This window comes from Rhincodon typus, chromosome 7, assembly GCF_021869965.1.
Source record: "Rhincodon typus isolate 14 chromosome 7, sRhiTyp1.1, whole genome shotgun sequence".
NCBI lineage: Eukaryota > Metazoa > Chordata > Chondrichthyes > Orectolobiformes > Rhincodontidae > Rhincodon > Rhincodon typus.
In genome coordinates, this window is record NC_063338.1 from 49,383,279 (window position 1) to 49,405,081 (window position 21,803).

General features: G+C 39.8%; 1 protein-coding gene across 1 annotated transcript in view; it reads left to right on the top strand.

The window, feature by feature from the left end:
* The window catches only part of mylka (myosin, light chain kinase a), a 376,415-nt gene that overhangs the window by 195,961 nt on the left and 158,651 nt on the right, over nt 1-21,803 (top strand). Inside the window, exon 13 of the mRNA XM_048599211.1 lies at nt 17,917-18,069. Within this exon, the coding sequence (XP_048455168.1) occupies nt 17,917-18,069 (153 nt within the window). The remainder of the gene's footprint in view (nt 1-17,916; nt 18,070-21,803) is intronic.

The following is a 21,803-nucleotide window of genomic DNA, read 5'->3' on the forward strand; positions in this document are numbered from 1 at the left end:
GGGTCGGGGCTCTCCTTCAGAAATCTCAAGAAGGGTCCCGACCCGAAGCGTCAACTTTCCTGCTCCTCTGATGCTGCCTGGCCTGCTTTGTTCCTCCAGCTCCACACTGTATTGTCTCTGACTCCAGCATCAGCACTTCTTACTATCTCTGAATAATAAAGGGATGTTCTTGAAAAATAATACATGAGATGCTTCAAAAGAACATAGCTACAGCTATTTGCAAAATCAACAGAAACAAATTGAAATTAAAAGAGATATTAGAAATACTAAAATAACGGTTTAAGTTCCAGGTAGGAATGTTGTCTAAGAGGTGGCAAGCACATCTGAAAGCAGCAGCAGTAGGGCCAAGATGGTTTTAAAGGCTGTTGGTGAGAGGGGGGCAGAGGGCAGGGGTAATGGTGGTCTGAGCACTACAGTGAGGGAAAATGAAGGCAAAACAAGGTTTCCTTGAGGAACCCATTGGAATACACATGCTCCTACTGTTGTACAAAGAAAGTATTTTTTTTAAATGAAAAGTGTTTTTTTGGGTTTTTGTGCATTTGTCTTGTACCGTGCCCAGTTTACCGATTTACCCCAGTGCTTGATGATCTTCATTTGCTCACAGTATGTCAGTGTGTCAATTTCAAAAATCTCATACTATTTTCAAATCCCTCCATGGCCTCACAAGTCACTTTCTCTATAACTTCTTTCTGCCCTATAAGCCTCTGAAATATCAATGCTCCTTCAATTCTTCTCTCTTCAATTATAATAGCGCCAGTATTAGTGGTTGGCCCTTCAACTGCCTTTGGTGTTCCAGTGTTGAACGTCTTCATTTCTTCACCTTTTTCCCCTTACTGACTCTCCTTAAAGCCCACCTTTTGACCACCCACACTAATATCTCTAATTGGCTTATTGTCAAATTTTGTGTGATATGGTTCCTACAAAGTGCCTTGGGATACTATATTGCCCTAAAGGTGCCATATAAATACAAGTTTGTTGTTATATCCAAAACTAACACTTTCTCTCCAGTTTCTAGTTATGTCCAAAGATGATCAAATCCTGATCTACATGTTCATGAGAAGAAGCCAGACAGTTTTAGGTTGGTGTCCTCACAGTTTAAAATTTAAGGTGTTCAGCATGGCTACTTTATGGTGGGAAACCAATTGATAAGGACTCCATCCCTTCCATTTTAACTGACCCCATTGAGTTTCTACTGAATAAGTGATGGGGATGTTAAAATTCGATCCACAAATTTTGTTGAGAAAGGAGAGAATGTTAGATGAAGAATCAGATTATACTGAGGCAAGTCAAATGATAAAGGCGATCAAAAAGCAAGTAGAAAGAGAGCATATGCCATATAAATCATATGAGGATACACCTTTTCCAAATCTGTAACAGCAAAAACAGCAAGTTAAATTCTAAAATCCTTATTTATTTGCCATGCAGGTGAATTAGAGATAGTTAGTGTGTGAAATGACAACTTACTAGTTTTTGTTGGGACATTGCCAAAATTATATCCTTTATTATCAAACATGCATTGTGTATTTTTCAGCATTTTACGCCAGTGGAAGATTTATAGAAAGGGCTAGCAATCAATATATCCTTCAGAACAACACACTTCTATTGCTGGAATTGAATATTTTCATCATCAAGTAGTATCAGTGGCAAGATAAAATGTATAAGGTGATTTATATAGTCAAATAAGTTGAAATACAGAAAGGAGAGATAAAAGTAGTTTGTAATAATAGTTGGTCAGGTCACACATGGAAAAATGCAAATAGTTCTGGCTCTTGTGAAATAGGAATGCATGCAGGCTCCATGATTTTATTTTAACATCTATTTCACGTATCAGTTTGTATGTGAAGAAGAGTTCCCTGATATTTTCATCCTAAATATACCTTTTTATGACCTAGAAGAAAAAAACAATAAAACTTCCAAATAATACAGAACTGTCTGACTCACCTGATATTCTTCAAAATAAAGCTCCAGTTCATCCAATGTGATCATTTCCTATTATCATTATTACTATTTTTAAATTTAATTTTCCCTCTGGGAAATTGAGTAGGCTGAGATAATATTCAGGGTTTACCTTCTCCATGCCATTTTGCTATCTTAAGTACCTCAGTAATAGCATTCAAATTTGACATTCTAACTTTCTCTAGCCTTTCATAATTCAGAATGGTATGGCATATTAAACAGTAAGTTTAGTAAGGGAATGCAGGGAATCTCAGGGAATGTAATCCAAGGAAAAGAGATGGATGCGAACAGTCATTGAGACAATACTGGAGTGGTTTTTGTGGGAGCTTCAAAATTTGGATTTTAAATATGAAGAAATTCCTTGTAAAATTTTAATGAAACCTACAATTTCATCAACTTCTGCGGGCTTGCTGAGAAATCCATGAGATTTGCTTTGACCACTTTCAAAGTTTGATGTGTTTGGTTGGAATTTGGTTACATTATGTCTATTATCCATATTTACCTCATGTTAATATTGGGTGTCAGAGTATAAAGCCTATTTTTATTTTAGATTGCATTGCTCTTCTAACTTTGTACAATAATGTTTATTTTTGTTTGTCAAAAAGCATGGATTCTCATGACTTTATTGTCCAAGTGTGTGCCTGGTAGCCAACATTTTGTCTACCTTAATAAAATAAACTACTGGTCCCTAGTCAATTCATTACATAAATTTGGTAATCTGGCCTAGGACCGTAACAAATGTCACATTTCTCTGTAATGATTATAAGATCCACATATTTTCTGAATAAAATCCTTTGCCTAGTTCCTTGAAAGTAGATTCACAAGTGGCAGGGTGGTGAAGAAGGCGATTGGCACACTTGCCTTCATTGGTCAATGCATTGAGTATAGGAGTTGGGACATCATCTTGCAGCTGTACAGACATTGGTGAGGCCATTTTTAAGAATAGTGCATCCAGTTCTGATCTCCCTGCTATAGGAAAGATGTTAAACTTGAAAGTGTTCAGAAAAGATTTACAGGGATGTTGCTGGGATTGGAGGGTTTGATCTATTGAGAGAAGCTGAATCGGCTGGGCTTTTCTTTTTCCCAGGAGGGTTGGAGGGCTGAGGTGTGACTTTGTAGAGGTTTGTAAAACCATGAGGGGCATAGATAAATAGCCAAAGTCTTTTTCCCTAGGTAGGGGTGTCCAGAACTAGAGGGCATAGGTTTAAAGTGAGAGGGTAAAGATTTAAAAGGGACCTGAGGATCAAACTTTTCATGCAGGGGGTGGTTCGTGTATGGAACAAGCTACCAGAGGAGGTGGTGGAGTAAGGTACAGTTACAACATTTAAAAGGCATTTGGATAGGTACATGAATAGGAAGAGGTTAGAGGGATATGAGCCAAATGCTGGCAAACGGGACTAGATCTGATTAGGATATCTGGTTGGCTTGGACGAGTTGGACCGAAGGGTCTGTTTCCATGTTGTATAGCTGAATGACTCTAGAACTAAGACCAGAGATCAAATAGTGAGTCATTTTTTCAGTATTCAAATGTGTTTTTGTGTCGCTATGAGCAACACTTGTCTGGTATTCCTGGTCACTTTAGTTTGAGATTGATTTTCTCAACCATTTTGTCTACTTTTTCCTTACCCCCTCCCCCACATTGATTCATGGGATGAAAGGCAAGGTCAGAATTTATTAACCATCCCTATTTGCCCATAGTTAAACGTCAACTGTATTGCTGTGGTTCTGGCGTCACATGTAGGCCAGAGCAAGTAAGGATGGCAGTTTTCGACACTGGTTTCATGAGACTCTTAATTTCTGCCATGGCGGGATTCGAACCCAGATGCCCAGCACATTATGTGGGTCTCTGTGTTAACAGTCCAGCAATAATACCACTCGCCTGTTGCCTCCCCATATGTTCTGGCTATGTTGCTCAGCATTTTATTTGTTTTGCCTTTTAAAATGGTGTTCCAGTAGGGATTATAAAAGAGTTGGCACTTTCATAAATAGTGAAACAACAGGACAAAAGGGCAAAGGACAAAGATTGTGAAAGGCTAATTTAAATCAGATGTCAGGAAGCGTTTCCATATTGGGAGAGTGTGATCAGAAGCTGCAACTAGTTGCCAAAAAGGATTTTTGAGGCCAACACATTGAAGTCATTTAATATACAGATACTGTAACAGGAAACTCACACAGTTAATATTCTCAAAGGGAGATCAAAAGCCTATCCTGCATATTTTGGGACTTGAACAATTAACAGCTGATTTTCACCCCTCAGTTTCATTGGCAACAATGGACTAAATATTGCATGTTGGTGTTTACTTTCAGCATTCTCTTCACATTTCAATATTTAACGTATACATTATTGGGTTCTAGAAAAAAAGTCTGGATGACAAGTCTCTAGCTTCACTTCAGTTAGCACCTTAAGGAGACAAGGGAAGAAATCTAGGAGAAAATTTTGAAAAATATAAAAGGCCTGATATTGAATCTGAACCAAAGTGGGGGAGGTACAGGCAATGTTATCTCCCACAATTCATTTCCATTTAGCAAATGGGCCTCCCTCCCAACTGTGTCAGGAATCAGGAAGATCACCAGCAGGATGCATGGAGTTTCTGAAGCAACTCCTCCTTAAAGTGACAATGCACTTCTAAATGTAAGGTTGAAAATGCTTGCTTGGATTTTGTCTTTCCAAACCGTGGAACACATTTATACAGCAACGAGTCACAGACTGTTCCCAGGTTTTTTCTGAAGAAGGGTCCCGACCCGAAGCGTCAACTTTCTTGCTCCTCTGATGCTGCCTGGCCTGCTATGTTCCTCCAGCTCCATGCTGTATTATCTCTGACTCCAGCATCGGCAGTTCTTGCTATCTCCAGATTTTTTGATGTTGCCCTGGAGACTGTATTGGAGGAGTATGCACAAGGCGAGGAACTTTATTCCTGAGCAGCAGCAGGAGTATACTCATGACCATCATGAAGCAGACCACCAATAGAGATGCCTGAGGGATTTGTACCACGAGCTTCATGTCCAGGATCTGGCATCAATGTGCAAGAAGATACATTGATCTCAACATCAGCAAGTACGACTTCATCCCTGTACCTGTCTCAAAAGCAGCTGGCAGCACATCTTTCAGTCCTCCTATACCACACTCCACCATTCTCTCACCTCCTTCGTATCCTTTAGCTTAAGCTCACCAGGGAATGTTGCCACGTCTCTCTTTCAGTTCCAAACAAACTTTCCTTACTTTCCTATCTGCACACCAGGCACAACACAGTCTCACTCTCAAAGTACTGCTTCTATAAATATTAGTCCCTCGTAATGCTCGTTCGTCATATTCTGTGCACCTGCCTTCAAGTTCATTACCTCCCCATCCAGAATCCACCTTGATTTTTCTGCATCTGTCAACATGTGCATGAAATGCACAAGCCTTATACTTTTCCCTTTACAACGGTAATTCATTAACTCTTGCACTCTATTCATGGAGGAAACCGCACAAAACTCAAGGAAGATGACCAAGACTGCAGGAAGGAATCAGTATCATCATCACGGCTCTCGCCCAAGTAAAGCAAGAAGACTTGCAAACCAGCGACCAGTCAGAAAAATGAACATTACAAAGTACAAATGAAAGAGTACGGAACCGAGTGTCAATATATTACTTGCGATCCATAACTCACCTCAGCAAATTTCAGACAAGCTTGACATTTTCAATCTGGATTATCAAAACTATCATCTCTATTTGATCAGCTTCTATCTGCTGTTCTCACACTTGGCTTTTTTTTCCTCTTTCTTCTAGGACGTTCTCAGCAGAAAGAGGCTGTTGCAGAAACATCCTTAAGGAGGACAATCCTTCTGACGATATATCAATAGGCTCGCTATTCTTCCTTCCACTAGCCCAGGAACAGTGGCTTTCCATCATCTGCTGAGGCCACTATAAGATCAAGCACCTGCTTTGAATTGAGTTCATAAATCTTTCTTTAGGAGGAAACACAATGGTTGATCAGCACATATACAGTGAAAACTGCAAATGACAGCAGATGGACAATGGTCAACAGGCACGAGATTGAATTTTATTCACAAACTTGACTCATACATACAGCACAAAGTGGCCTGCAAGCTACAATCAAATTAGCCAGATCCAACAGGAGTAGTGGAGGGACCAGAGATGTCTCTACATCCGTTGGTCTTATGTTGAAGATTGTCCAGACCAAAAGACGAGCCGGTTGGCCAGGAAAACACATCAGTAGCACCAACAGCACTTTACACATGTGGATGACATACTAACACATGACGAATGACTGGTCACTCCATCTTCACTTTGGAACGATGTCCTAGGGAAGCTGCACCAGGAAACACCAAATTGCGGAGCTGGAGCTCAGTTAGTGAAGTGTTCCCTGAGGATATTAACAATCTCATCATGAATTGCAAGACTCATACCATGCATAGAGCAATGATAGCTGTTGTTACCCAGCACATTCCCCACCAGACCACGGGAACATGTGGCCACAGATCTATTCGTATTATTGGTCTCATTGTCATTGATTACTTCTTCCAATGATTGGAAGTTAAGAATTTCACACCATGAATATAGATGTGGACAGGAAATTGAAGATTCAGCTCCTTATCCTACTGAGGAGGTTACTTTTACATTTACATCTACAGGACTATCTGGACATCTAATAAGGAGCAGTGTTACAGTGCACAACAGGACACACACAATAGGCACTACCTTGAAAGATTGTTGGCACAATTAGGATAGGTCCAACAGGAGTATAGAGCAGGGACTTCACCTGTACAAGGTACTGTTGAGACTACATCTGGAAAACTGTGAGCAGTTTTGAGCCCTGATTTATGGAAAGATATCATTTCATTGGAGGCAGTTCACAGCAGGTTCAAAAAAGATGATCCCTGGTATGGAGGGATTGTCTTATGAGCTAAAACTAAACAGGTTGGGACTGAACTCACTGAAATTTAGACGAATGAGAAGTGATGTCATTGAAATATAAAGGATTCTTAAAGGGCTTGACAGGGTAAAAGCTGAGAGAATGTTTCCCCTCATGGGACAGTCTAGCACCAGAGGGCATAGTCTCAGAATAAAGGGGCATCAATTTAAGACTGAGATGAGGAGGAGTATCTTCTCTTAGGTTGTGAGTCTTTGGAACTCGTTGCCAGAGAGAGCTGTGGGGCAGAGGCTTTGTGTGTATTTAATAGAGTCAAAGGGTTGTACAGCATGGAGACAGACTCTTCAGTACAACTTGTCTGTGCTGACCAGATATGTTAAATTAATCTAGTCCCATTTGCCAGCATTTGGCTCATGTCCCTCTAAATCCTTCCTATTCATGTACCCATCCAGATGCCTTTTAAATATTGTAATTGTACCAGCCTCCACCACTTCCTCTGGCACGCACGACCATCTGTGTGAAAAAAGTTGCCCCCTAGGTCCCTTTTAAATCTTTCCCCTCTGATCTTAAACCTATGCCCTCTAGTTTTGGACTCCCTTACCTGGGGGAAAAGACCTTGACTATTCACCCTATCCGTACCCCTCATGATTTTATAAACTTCTATAAGGCCACCCCTTAGCCTCCAATGCTCCAGGGAGTGCTGAGATGGCTAGATTCTTGATCAGTAAGAAATTCGGGGGTTAAAGGGAAAGGGCAGAAAAGTGGACGTGTGGAATGTTGGATCAGCTGTGATCCTATTTATTGGTGGAGCAGGCTCAAGGGCCAAATGGCCTACTCCTATACCTATTTCTTCTGGTCTGAGGCGTTAATCAGGGATCTGGAAAGAGAAGATACAGTCATCTGAGTAGCTACAGACTGGAGATTGTATATTGTTCATACTAACAAAGGGGTCATTCTAAAGAACTGCAATAACTTTGCTTAGTTACATGTTAATTGTCTACCTTTTTTATTGATAGGGATGAATCAAGTGAGGGTTTTGATAATGAAAGAAGTGTACGGACCTCACACTATCAAGAAGAGGGATCATAGTCAGTGGCCTTCTCTGACCCCTGCCCCATTAAAGTACCAGGTTTTCAGGTCAGAAGAGAACATATTCCAAGAGAATAGTGAATCCTACAGATTTCCGAAATTTTATGGTCGCAGACTGTGTGGGTAGTGGGTGGGTTGGGTTGGATTGGGTTGGGTTGGCAGGGAGTGGAATTTGCTGTGAGGAGTATGGGGTACTGGTAAAAGTTATTCTAGACACAAACACACATTAATAATTGGAAAATTCTTTGTGCAGGCGATGTTAAGAATCAATCTGAAAGGGTTAAAATTGAGGAATGCCATAAGCGTTATCTACTACAATACCAACATTAGGAGAATGAGAGATGATCTTTTTGAAACATATGAGATCCTAATGGCACTTAATAGGGTGAATACTATGTGGATATTTCCTTTTGGGATTAGAACTATGGGGCAATTCTTAAAAAAAAAAAAAGCCTCACCTTTAAGGCAGTGATGAAGATTTTCCTTTTTATCTGAGGCTTGTTAGTCTGTTGAATTCTCTTCTCTAGAAAGAAATGGGGGTTGGGCCATTGAATGTGTTCAAGGCTGAGTTAGTTTGATTTTTTGATAGACAAAAAGAAATCAATGGTTATACGAGTATACAAAGTAAAAGCAGTAGTAAGTCATTTGGACCTTCCAACCCATTCCACCATTCAGTCAAGTCATGGCTGATCTGGTTGTGACCTCAACTCCACATTCCCGACTATCACAATTAAACTTTGTAGCGTTATTTAAGAATGTATCTACTGCTGTCTTAAAAGGATACAGTTACCCTGCGTCCACCACTTTCTGAGGAAGAGTTAAATGTTCATGATGGGAGAGAAAAGAAAATCCCAATCCCAATCTTTATTGAGAAGCCCTTTACTTTTAATAAAACAAAGAACTGCGGATGCTGGAAATCTGAAACAAAAACAGAAATTGCTGGAGAATCTCAGCAAGTCTGGCAGCATCTGTGCAGAGGGTTAATGTTTCAAGTCCAGTGAGACTACTTCAGAATGGGAGAAAGGTCTGAAGGAGAGTCACAACGTTCAACCCATTAACTCTGTTTTCTCTCTATAAACACGGCCAGACCTGCCAAGTTTCTTCAGCAATTTCTGGTTTTTTTTCCCTTATTTTTAAACTATGTCGTCTCTGGTCTCTTGCACAAGGTCCAATATCCTTGCAGCATAATCTGTCAAATCCCCTCAGAATCATATAGATTTTAATGAGATCGGCCCTCATTATTCTGAACTCCAGTGGTTATAAGCCCAGCCTGTCCAACGTGGCCTCATAACATAACTCCTCCACTTGGGTGTCAGACGAGTAAACAGTCTCTGAATTGCCTCCAACATGCTTACATACTTTTGTAAATGAGACTAAAACTATACACAGTACATCAGATGTGGCCTGGCCAATACTCTAAACAACTGCAGCAAAACATGTCTGTTATTTTCCATTCCCTTTGCAGTAAACAACAACGTTCCATTTTTCTTTATAATCATCTGTTGTTCCTTGCAAACTAAATTTTTGTAATTCATATATAGCCAGATCCTCCTTTTTCAGATTTAGATTTATTTATTTGTCATATGTACTAAGTATAGAAATACATAAGTACAGCGAAAAGTACACAAAGTCGCCATTCGCTGGTGGCCTTTTGGTTTCAAAAACCAGAATTAAAAAGATTTTAACAGAGCTTAAAGGTAAACAAGAAAAAGAAAAGCCTAGATCTCAGAGTCCCAAGTTCCATCTCCACAAAGGACCAATCGGCCCCGCTCTCACTGCTGCCCCCTCACCGGCCCCGCTCTCACTGCTGCCCCCTCAGCGGCCCCGCTCTCACCGCCCACGGCTGCCCCCTCACCAGCCCCGCTCTCACTGCTGCCCCCTCACCGGCCCTGCTCTCACTGCTGCCCCCTCAGCGGCCCCGCTCTCACTGCCCACGGCTGCCCCCTCACCAGCCTACTCCTGCCCCCCGAACCGGCCCTGTACCTCAGATTTCTGCAATCTCTCTCCATTTAAATGATATGTTGTTTTTTTATTCATCCTGACAAAGTGGATAAATTCTCATTTTCCCACATTAACCACATTAAACTCTATATACCATTTTTGCCCACTGACTCAACCTATCTATAACTTTTTGCAGATTCTTATTTCCAGCTTACTTTCCTAAATAAGTTTGTACCATTAGCAAATTTAGCAAGCATATATTCAGCCCTTTCATCAAAGTCATTTATAAAGATCATAAATAATTGAGGTTCCAACACTGATGGCTAATCATACCATCATCACACCTTTGCCATTTATCCCCATCTTCTGCTTCCTATTAACCAATCAGTCCTCTGTCCATGTTAAAATGTTACCCCCATCGGATGAGCTTTTCTGTTATATATTAAGCTTTGATGTGGCACTTTGTCAAATTCCTTCTGAAAATTTAAGTACAGCACTGCCACTGGTTATCTGTATTGCTTATTATTTCCTCAAAGAATTCTAACCAATCAGTCCAAATATTTTCCCTTTCATAAAACCACAAGAAGTCTGTCTGATTGCGTTAAGATTTTCTCAGTGCCCTGCTGTAAGCCCTTCAACAATACCAGGGGCCATGGGTTTAAGGTGCGAGGGGCAAAGTTTAAAGGTGATGTACGAGGCAAGTTTTTTTTATACAGAGGGTGGTAGGTGCCTGGAACTCGCTGCCGGGGGAGGTAGTGGAAGCAGATACTTTAGTGACTTTTAAAGGGCGTCATGAAAAATACATGAATAGGATGGGAATAGAGGGATACAGTCCCTGGAAGAGTAGGGGGTTTTAGTTGTCATGGGCAGCATGTTGGTGCGGGCTTGGAGGGTTGAAGGGCCTGCTCCTGTGCTTTAATTTTCTTTGTTCTTTGTATATTCTAGCATTTTACCTCTGACAGATGTTATTGACCTTTAGTTTTCTTTCTGTCTCCCTCCTTTCTCAAATCATGTTCATTATTTTTTAATCTGATGGGACATTTTCCAAAATTCTCTAGATTCTCAAATTAAAAGCAATACATCTACTATATCAGCACACCTGAGGATCAAATCCTACTGTCTCAGGGCCAAGAGAATTGTCAGGTTTTAGTTCTAATTGTATTCCCAGTGCCCTTTCTCTAGTTATTGTAATTGTTTTAAGCTCGTCGCTCTCACATTGATTTACATTTTTTTGGGGGATTTTATTTATATCCTATATGGTGCAAAAACATCTGTTCAATTTTTTGTCATTCCCTTAGTTTCAAATATTAATTCCCAGACACTGTCTCTCTTGAGAGAGAGAACTCACACACACTAGATTTATTCTTTTTATTTTTATAAACCTATAAAAAAACTTAGCACTTATTTTTATGTTTGAGCTATCTTTCCCTAACTCTACTATCTCCCTTCTGATTAATCTTTTTTTGGCATTCTTTGCTGTTATTTATATTCTGCCCAATCTCCTGACCTGCCACTCATCTTTATGGAATGTTTGTTCTGGTTACCTTCCCAATATTTCCTGGGTAACCTTTTGCAGTCAGACACTGTGAGGCCCTGTGGAGATTGTCCCACTGGCTTCAAACTAGTTCAGGGCTTCCCAAAAGTGGGGATCAGGACCCCAAGCTGGGTCGTGAGCCGAGTTTGTGAAGCACTGAACTACACAATCTTCCAGCTTCTGTCCCTCACAAGATTCAAACTGAGATTAAGTCTCATCTGCCAGTAGGGTTTTATTCTGCTTCTGGTGCAGATCTTTCACTTTGGCTAACTTTTCTCAGTGATCTGCAAATCTCATGAGGTCCAAACTGCAATTTGCATCGAGCAAACACCAAGCCGAACTGAAATCGGGGAGACTCCCTAAGCTCCACCAATCTTCATAAGGATCTGGCCAGCTCTGGGTTAAATTAGTTACCCTCACTTATAGTTTATTTTTTGATTTGATGATGTAACAGAATGTTACAGAATGTTTTTAACCTGGTTTAGTTCTACTTTTTCAAACAACACTGTCTAGTCTGGATTGCCAATCTTGCAAACAGTGCAGACACCCTGGCCTTGCGTTTCAGCATAACTGAGTGCCTCTCTTCAGTGACCAAGATGGTGGACGAGCCTAGAAATTGGAAGTCCCACCCTTGAACATGGCATCACTCACTTTTGTGCGAGTGGAAATGGGGCAGGTTGTGTTTTATGCCTGTATGGTTCACAAAGGCAGTTGGTCATTTAAATCAGCAGCTATCTCTACGCAAGTCAGATCCTGATAGCCCAAGAATATGAGGTCTGTAGTGTGCACAGTAGACCCAATACAGAAAAATCAGGACCAAAGTGATAACTTGATGGCCGTCTTCAGATAAATGCCAGTATTTTCTTCCTTGACAATCTTAAATTGTTCAAAAGGCCCACAATAAAATGCTGGGTCACTGTGTGCATTAACTAATTCTATGGATACTAATAAACCTAAACCTGTCAATTATTTGATGGATTTCTGACCTCAAGGGAAGCAATTAGCCCTAAATATAAAGCTATCTGGCCACTAATTATTACAAGCTAAAATTCCTCAATCTGTAAGAAACATGTGACAAAATTATTGACAAAATCCTGCATCTGTGGTCATTTCAAATCTGGCATTAATTGTGGAATTTATCGTGTGATTTCCCTGATTCATTTAATAACTTAGTAGAAGAATCTCCAAAGCTCCATTGTGTGTGGTACTTTGCGATGATGTCTGGGGACCAACTACTGGTTGGTTGTGTTTGGACTAGAAAGCTGCAATCAGTCCTGCACCATATGTAGGTCCAAGGGACTGTTGAGAAGTCAGTGGTAAAGATTAAGTCACAAATGAGTCTCAGCAGAATTGGGTCTTTTCTCTCATGTCAAGGTGTAGTTTAGCACATCTCAGTAACTATATACAGGTAGCATTGTGGGCAGTTAGCTCAAATAGTTAGAATGTGGTGCCAATAAAACCAAGGTTCAATCTGCATGCTGGTTTCCATGTCAGCTCTTAATTCAGGACTCTTGTGAGGTAGCGGTAGTGACCTTACCTCTGAGCCAGATAGGCCTGAGTTCAAGTCCCGACCGTTCTAGAGATGTGTCATAACATTTCTGAACAAGTTGTTTCAAATATCTATGGAGGTTATGTTGAATCTTAGACATATTAGCAATTACTAACAGGAGGTGGAGAAGACCTCATCAAGAAACTCTATCAGACTCCAACTGATTTTTAACCTGGACACTGTGATACATCATCAGAATGGGCAGAGCTCAACATAGCTCAAATATTAATTCTTTCAGAAGCATTACCTCTTATAACAGTGTTTCAGAAATGTTAGGGCCCTGGGTAGTGTTGTAGAACAGAGAGACCTAGGGGTTCAGGTACATAATTCTTTGAAATTTGCATCACAATTAGACAGGGTGGTTAAGAAGGGGTTGAACACGGCTCCTTTCCCTGCCACTGCAGGAAGTACTGCACCTGCTCCTATACCTCCCCCCTGACCTCCATTCAAGGCCGCAAACAATTTTTCCGAATCCAGCAAAGATTCACTTGCACATCTTCTAATTAAGATAAGGGTATGACGTATTTTGAAATGGATAAAAAGGCAAGAAAAAAAATTAGATGAAAATTGGATACTTCACCATGTGATACCCCAGTCAGGAGGCCACCACATTTTTCTTTCTCGAACCCCAGATGCAAAAGTGTAGGATTGCACGAAAGAACTTTAGGTTCCAAGAATTAGACAAAATGATCCATGGAACATGCTAGTCCTTAAACAAAATACCACAGATGCTGGAAATCTGAAATATGAACAAAGTACTGGAGAAACTCAGCAGGTTTCGTGGAGAGAGAAACAGAGTTAACATTTTGAGTCCAATATAACACTTCTTCAAAATTGAAAGGAGCTGGAAAATCAATGTTTTTATACTGTCAACAGAGGATGAGGGGTAGCAAGTGGATAAGATTGTAACGGTGACCAGAGCAAAAGTCCAAGGGATTGCTGATGGCAGTAAAGGAGATTTAAAATGTGTGTAAATGATAGGCATGGGAAGGAGAAATGACTTCACTCTGCTGTGAGCAAGGTCCTGGGCAAGCTACAGTGCTCTGATGACGAATAATATTAGCTAGAGGAACAAAGCCTCACTTTTCATTCAGGCACTTTACAGCCTGTAGGGCCCATATTCAATTCCACTTCTGAATGGATGCATTTTCTTCTTACCATATTGTATAATTAGATGTTGGGTAGAATATGTGCACTCCTGAACAAAATGTGTTAGGACTTCTATGGGACACACTCAGCATTTTGATATCAAAGTGATATACAATCAGCCATAAATTTGTAACAAGGGTGCAGCTTGATTTTTTTAATCAAATGTTTCAATGCATTTTGACTATTATTGCATTTGTGTTTTCTTTTTCCTCAATCTGTTGTTTCAACATGGGGTGCAATAAGACTCTTGACTGTTTCTCTTTAGATTTCCTTGGCTAATGATGCCTCACTTGTGATCTACTTCCTCAGTATGTCACAATGCCTCCACTTTTGTTTCTGCCTAATGATTGTGTTATAATGTTTATAAAGCTAAGAGAATAAAAGAGAATGAGCAAATTGAGCTATGACTGTAAAGAAAATCTAACTTAGAGGTGCATTGGAATAGAGGATTTATGTTGTGTAAACTATTAAAAGTGGGATAATTACAGTTTCACTGAATATAACATACAGTTGTAATCATGAATAGCCCAAGGCAGTACCTTTCTGCATTTAGTGAAAATCTAAGGTAACCACAGATTTAGAGTCAAAATTTTTCTTTTATAATGCAATGTCTGTGTGTGCCAGATCTCTGTGATCTGCTTTAAAAATAGACATTGACAGATCGTATGTAGTGCAGGCTAAAGTGGACAAATTGTGTTTACTGTAGATTGTGTTTTTTTAACCATAACAATTTTTCAGAGCCCTTTTACTTAAACAAGCATCACTACAAACTCACCAGTCCATCTGTGCATGTGATGGATGTTCACATGTTGAATTAAAGAATGGGTTTGTCTACTCCTCAGTTCTGAGATCACAGACAATCGATGTCTCATTTTATGGAGCAGTCTTGTTTTTCTTAACTTTAGTAAGAATGTGCAAGCCACGCAAAAAAGATATTCAGCAGTCTGTATAAGTTACAAACTGATCCTCCTCCATTAATTCAAATTTCATTACACAAAGTCCTGAAGTGGCATTTTTTTTTCAAAAATAATTTTAAACTTGTTTTACTTTGACCTCCCTAAATTCCTTTGCTTTAGGCACCAACAGGAAGCTTTCCCCCATGTTCTGGTCACATGAAGCAGTTTATTCAGAACAATAGTGCTTGCCAGAAGTAAATTGGATAGTTCCGCTATTCAGTGCAAGAATACTTTTGTAGTTCACAGCAGTTCACTTGAATGATTTAGTTGAACCCATGCAGGGCAAGGGGGTCATTACAAATAGCAGATGGCCCTGTTTTCAGATGCAAACAAGAATGTAAAATGAATTACAGCCATGTTATGAAAGTGTTGTGAGCTTGAGCTATGACCGATCATTTTAAAGATAGGAGGGTTAAAACCGAATTCTAGTAAGGATGCAAAATGGGCAGAAGCAGAGGCCAACAAAAAAGGAAAATGGAAAAATAGGGATGAAATTGAGATGGTACTTTCAGAAAAATGGTTTCCTCATTCAAAGACACATGGCCAACATTTTTTTAAAAATCAGGACATTACAGAAATGAAAGACTTTGCTATTTAATGTTAAGGCATATATTTCTGGAGGTATTCCAGATGATTTAAGAACATCACATGACCAGTTTAATTCTTGAGCAGCTGCCTAAGCCCTGATTGTTTTTCGGACTTGTGAGCAAAGTATCGCAACAGTATAAGACCAGTCACCTCATTCTGTCTCACATATGAACCTTTTAATGAATCACATTCTTGATATAGACAGGTTGAGGCTAGAGGACAACAGCTGAGCAGAACTCAGTGATTTAATGACGATGGAACCAGGGGTTTTAAACGTGAAACAAAAAACAGAAAGTGTTTGCAAAACTCAGCAGGTCTGGCAGCATCTGTAGAGAGAAAAACAATGTGGTTTGGTATTAAATGTGACATGTGACAACATGAGATGAATCATGATTATCTTATAGGCATCCAAAGATGCAAACTGAAAGACCACACAAGCTTGTTTATGTAGGAGATGCTCACGTATGTCATGACAAATCATGTAGACAAATTGACTCCTTATGATCACTCAAGCAGCGTGGACACATGAGTATAGGGGATCTCTTGACCCAGTGGCACTGTCCCTACCTCTGGTTCAACAGCTGCCAGTTCAAGCCCCACTTTGGGACACGATGACCGTGTGTCATTTCATGGTCAAACTCGTTGATTATAAAACTGTAAATTTGGCTACATCAATGGCAGGCAGGATGAGTGGGTGAGTTTTCTCATCAACCAGAACCATGTAGTAGCTGCGGATCAATAGACTCCGCGTACAGATTCTCACCATGAGCAAGGGTCATCTTCATTCCCAGGCCTACCACACGCGTGCACACACAAGACATTGGCTTCGAGCTCACAGTAATAATGGCATCTGGTGAGGGACAACCATTCTGTGAAGAACATGGTTGTCTGTGTTCAGTGGTTACATAACTGATCACAGAAGTATGTAAATGCCCATGTGCAGTGATCCATGTATAGGAGCAGTATAAAAATAATGCAAAAGGCTAATAGAAAATGGGACTTTACCTCAAGAGAACTGGGATACAAAGTGGGAGCGCTGATAGAGGTTACTAATGTGTATTTCCAAAAGAATTTGATCAAGTTCCAAGTAGGAGGCTTCTACAAAAGAGAACCCATAGAATTGGAAGCAAAATATTGGCATGGATTGGCTATTGGTTAAGATATATGAGGCAGCTTGTGAATACTAGGTATCGTCTCCAGTTGACAGGAACCCAGGTGCCTGTACTTAGCCCTGAGTTTTTCATTATATTTATAAGTGACTTTGGCTGAAGGAGTAGAGAGCCATACAATCAAATTTACTGACAGCAATAAGTTAGGTAACACAATAAATGTTATATATTACAAGAACATAATATAAGACTAGGCTTATATTCCCTCGAGTATAGAAGATTAAGGAGTGATCTAATCAAAGTGTTTAAAATGATGAAAGGATTTGATGGAGTAGGCAGGCACCATAATTTGGAAATCGAGAGATACTCATTCCTCTGTTGGGAGAATCCAGAACAAAGACACATCACATTATTATGACTGTTCAGAAGTGATGTCAGGAAGCGATAAAGTGTAGTGGAAATCTGCAACTGTCTCCAACAGCTGCTGAAGCTGAGTAAATTGAGAATTTAAAGCTGAATGTTAATTTTTTTATTATGAGGCAAAGATATTAAGATTTATAGAACCAAGGTGCGAATGTGGAATTAATGTGCACATCAATCAGGATCTGTTGGAATAACCAAACTGGTTTGAGGAACTGAATGGCTATTCTTATTCCTGTGCTGTTATCTGTGAGTAGAGATTGGACTATTTTAAATTTGCATGGATCACAGATGAGGAACTTCATTCTTCTGAGTTCTTCAGTATTTTAATAGGAATATCTTAGAAACGGAGGGGATTATAGACAGTTTGCTCAAGAAAGAGGAAGTCAAAGCAATGCAGCATGGACCTTCCTCTTGGGTCTAATGCAGACAATTCCAAGTGATAGATCTTAAAGGATTTGCAGGCTGATCATCTTCCAGAACAAAGCTGCGTGCCGTAGAGAGAGATTGGAAGAATTTTACCCTTTCACCTTGTAAACAATTTTACAAGCTCATATTCTGAAGCAGTGTGTTCAGACACTCAGCAGATCATGGATGTTTGGGAAGTAAATAATGTACTTAATTGTTCATGGAGGACAATGAGCTTTGTAAACACATCCTGGTGAGATGTGATGGTAATTTAGTGAAACAGCTACATGATATTGTTTGAGGATCGTGTTTTATGGTTTCTTTTATTCTGTTTAATCCACAGATACACCCATTCAGTATGCTCACAGCTCATTTGAAAATGATGTCGCAAAACTCTACATACAAGATGCTTTGCCAGAAGATGATGCTATTTATACCTGTGTAGCAGAAAACAAATTTGGAAGGACGTCTTGCTGTGCTAAAGTGACAGTAAAAGGTAAGTCAACCATTAAAAATCCATACGTAAAGATGCAAATAATATGGTAAACTCATGAACTATTTCACTTGAGCATTCCTTATGAAAGTAGTTCGACCGTCATCCTGTTATTCAGCTTCCTTTAATGGTTCAATTCTGCTCAAGCATTGGTCCAGAATTTTCTGAAGTGTGACAAATTGCTCCATAGGTTAGAGTTTATTCCTGATCCCTCAGCTGGAAAAACCCCTGTCTTGTAAATTTCTGGATGTGCAAGTATTAACATGGCCAGAACAGCAAAATGAACCTCCGGGAACAATGGAGGGAGCAAATTTGGTCAATTCACAGTTCATTGTGAGCATTGTCTCAATGTGATGGGCTGAACTATTTATGCATAAAAAATGTTATGTGCATTAAACCTGCTTAAATTGTCTATGAAGTTAGGCATTGAGTATTTTGTGTAGTTTAGTTTTGCAATTGCCTTCAAATTTTGCAAAAAGATTACGTTACTCACAGTCTTGGATTTCTTATTTGCTTGCACTGAAAGTGGAGATAGGTAACTCATTGCCAAGTCTTGCATTAGTCATCATTCATTGTGTGTGTTGCATCAACATGTTAATATTCCATTTGGGGAAAAGCCTAATTTTAGTTGATATTTCTGCAAGTTGTAAAGAGGAAAAATCAGAAACTTCATTAACGAGAAATCGCAAAGAAAAAAATACATTCTACTACTGCAAGATACAATGCAATGCACTGAAAGACAGCATTGACTGACCCTTTTTTTTTTACACTTGCTGCTCCTTTTCTCTTGGTCTTCCTCATTTACACATTAATTTAAACATGTAAATATTTTAAAGTCTTTGCATTGCAACAGCAGCTTAAACAAACTGAGTGCTAAGCTTGTTCCCAAACTTACCAAAGACCGTATTTAGAGGTTTTGTATGTTTTATCTTGGTTGTACTGCTCAGTAACTTAATGTGTACCTTTTTACATAAACTTTCAAAAACACATCCCACCAACTGAGGTCAAAGCCGGAAACCTTTTGAGTGTAGATAAAAAAAAAATACCTTGTTTATCATTTGAAATTCTTTTTTATACTTATTTATAGTTATAGTTTTCTGGCAGCCTGCTTCTGCTTCAAATCTCCAAAAACCAAAGATTTTCACAATGCCAGCACTTTCCCACACAATGGGCTGAATCTTACATTTTTTAACTAAGAGCCAGTTGGGTTGAGTTTTTTGGAGGATATTTCACTGCAAGGCCTAGAGAGTTTACTTGCCATATCTTTCCAAACTTCTCTCATTTACAACCTACCCCAACCCAGTCCTCCTTTTCCTCCAGACGACTGATACTGCAGTGTGCCAACAGTCTCAGATCAGGCTGGCATGGTTTAGTGTTATGGCCTTCACTCTTAGTCCTGGAACAAGAGGATGTCCTACCTGTGCATCGTTCAGAAAACTATCCCACATATTTTTATTCTTCCGACCTGAGCAGATAACTTCAAAGTTGTTTACTACAATAAGTTCACTACAAACTTTTGCAGTCAAAGTAATATGGTATTAAATTTCTGCAAATATAAACATATTAGTTCGAGTTCACTGCAAGGAGAGACACGATGCCAAATCATTTTGTCCTGCATTCAACAGGATAAATGCAAGAGTACCAAATGATCACAACAATTTATACACCGGAAAAAAAGTTGTTGTTTGGATGAGATATTGCCATGAAGAAAAGGCTCCTGAAGTTCCAGGGTAATTCAAATAGGCACAAGGCTTGAACATTTCGTTTACAGAAAACTGGTCCCTACATGTGATTGTATGTCATTTCTGACAAGTGTAAATGAGCTATATTACAAGCTTGACTGGTTATTGGTTCTTAGTGTAGCTTTAAGTGTAGTCAAGATTGTTCGTTATGTGCTGTGGATTCACAAACTGACATCTAACAGTAGAAGTTTTGGAGTGCAGTTTGGCAAGTGCTGGATGTTTGTGTATGGTCTGAACACTGCCCATTACAAGCAACTGAAACAATATGCTATTTGACTGCATCAGTTGGGACATATAGCTTATGTACCTGGCATTGTATGAGCACTGAAATTCACATATGACGTTGCTTAATTGTGTGATATGCAGGCCTTTATGGACTGATGGCATTATTCTATTCATGGAAAGTATCACACGGTTAGCAGCATGAAAAAGTTTCATCAACCTGTTGCTCAAACTGTTTTGAGATGCTTTACCTTTGTGGAGTAATCTGAGGTCGACCAGGCACTTTTCAGGACTTTGGCCTACTTGCACATTTGCATGTTGCACTACAAAGAATGATCTGGTCAGGATAGACATTGTCCTACATGATAGCGTTAATACTCACAATTTATTTTCTATATGAAGCTTGCAGGGTGAACAAATGGTTAGGGCCCAATTTGCAAGGTTGCTAGTAAGGTCAATTTACAGCATGCCAATCAACACAAATCCCAATCTGTATGTTTTCAGGTGAAGGTAGACATGTGACAGACCAGAATGCAGAACCCATAACCAGATTTCTCCACGAGCACATCAAAGAAAGGGAGCTCATTAGTTTGTTTTATTTCCAAAGTGAATTTGAGCAAGGGAAGGAGTGTATTAAGTTGTGTTACAGCTTTAATGATCATGAATGTATCATCTATGCATCAGAAATATGTGGAAGATTCAAGGGTGGAGCTCATTCCATCAAAAATACATTTAATGTGGAAACTGCAAAAAATGTTAGCTAGACTGGAACAAGAGGGGATCTCATGGCTACACCATCTATTTAGGCATACACAGTGTCATTAAAACTGAACTTACCTGTGTGAGCTACTAAGTTCATAATTTTTATGAGTAAATGTTGAGAAAATGATTGCATATCTATATTGCAAAGTTGCAGTAGATTGACATTTTGAATGTACCTCCCTGAATATTGTATGTGTGCCCATATTGCCACGTGCATGCACCTAAATGTGGAAGAGAGCTGTAACCTCGGCAAATCCTGTTACTGTGAATGTGGTGCACTGTCTGTCTTAAAAGGCAAACTGTGCCACCCTGGCAAAAGAGTATTGGTTACTGTAGATTCTATCAGCTGCAAAACCTTGAAATGACTCACCAGGAAGGAGCACTGTCACGCTTGAAGCCATTGAGAGAGTATGCCTCTGGCATCTCTTGCCTGTAGTTGCAGAAAGATGTACAACTCAGCTACCATCTCTCAGGTAAGACTCCCTGATGTTACCTGTCAATCATATTCAGGGAATTATCCCAATACCTTTGGGTGGGCACTGCCTTATTCTTCAAAACCTCTGCCTTGCAGATACTTGGTGTCGTGGTTCCTCCTGCCCTCGGACCTGTGGACCAGTGGCTGCAGGATTTCAGCTGCTGATGCTATTGCTGCACTATCCATTGGTGTACTAAAGGCAGTGCACGCTCATGATGTGTAAGAGGACTACTTGACTGCTGAAGACTCGGCGGCTGAAGTAAAGATCTGTTGATGGCAGATCTGTAGCTGTACTGGCTGTTACCTGCAGTAACTCCTTCTTGCACATCCCCTTCCCTGGCAGAGAATGCTTTGGTTTTGCAGTTTTAAAAACTGAGAAAACCGCTTGAAAAAAGTTGCTCCCTTCCAATCCTGTCCTCTTCCCAACCTGGCAGAGAGGCCACACCCTTGATTGAGGAGACATGTTTTGTTAGAGGTATAACAGGAAAGAAAAGTAGTGAGCATTAGGATGAGCAATTTTCGTTTACTGTTTTTAA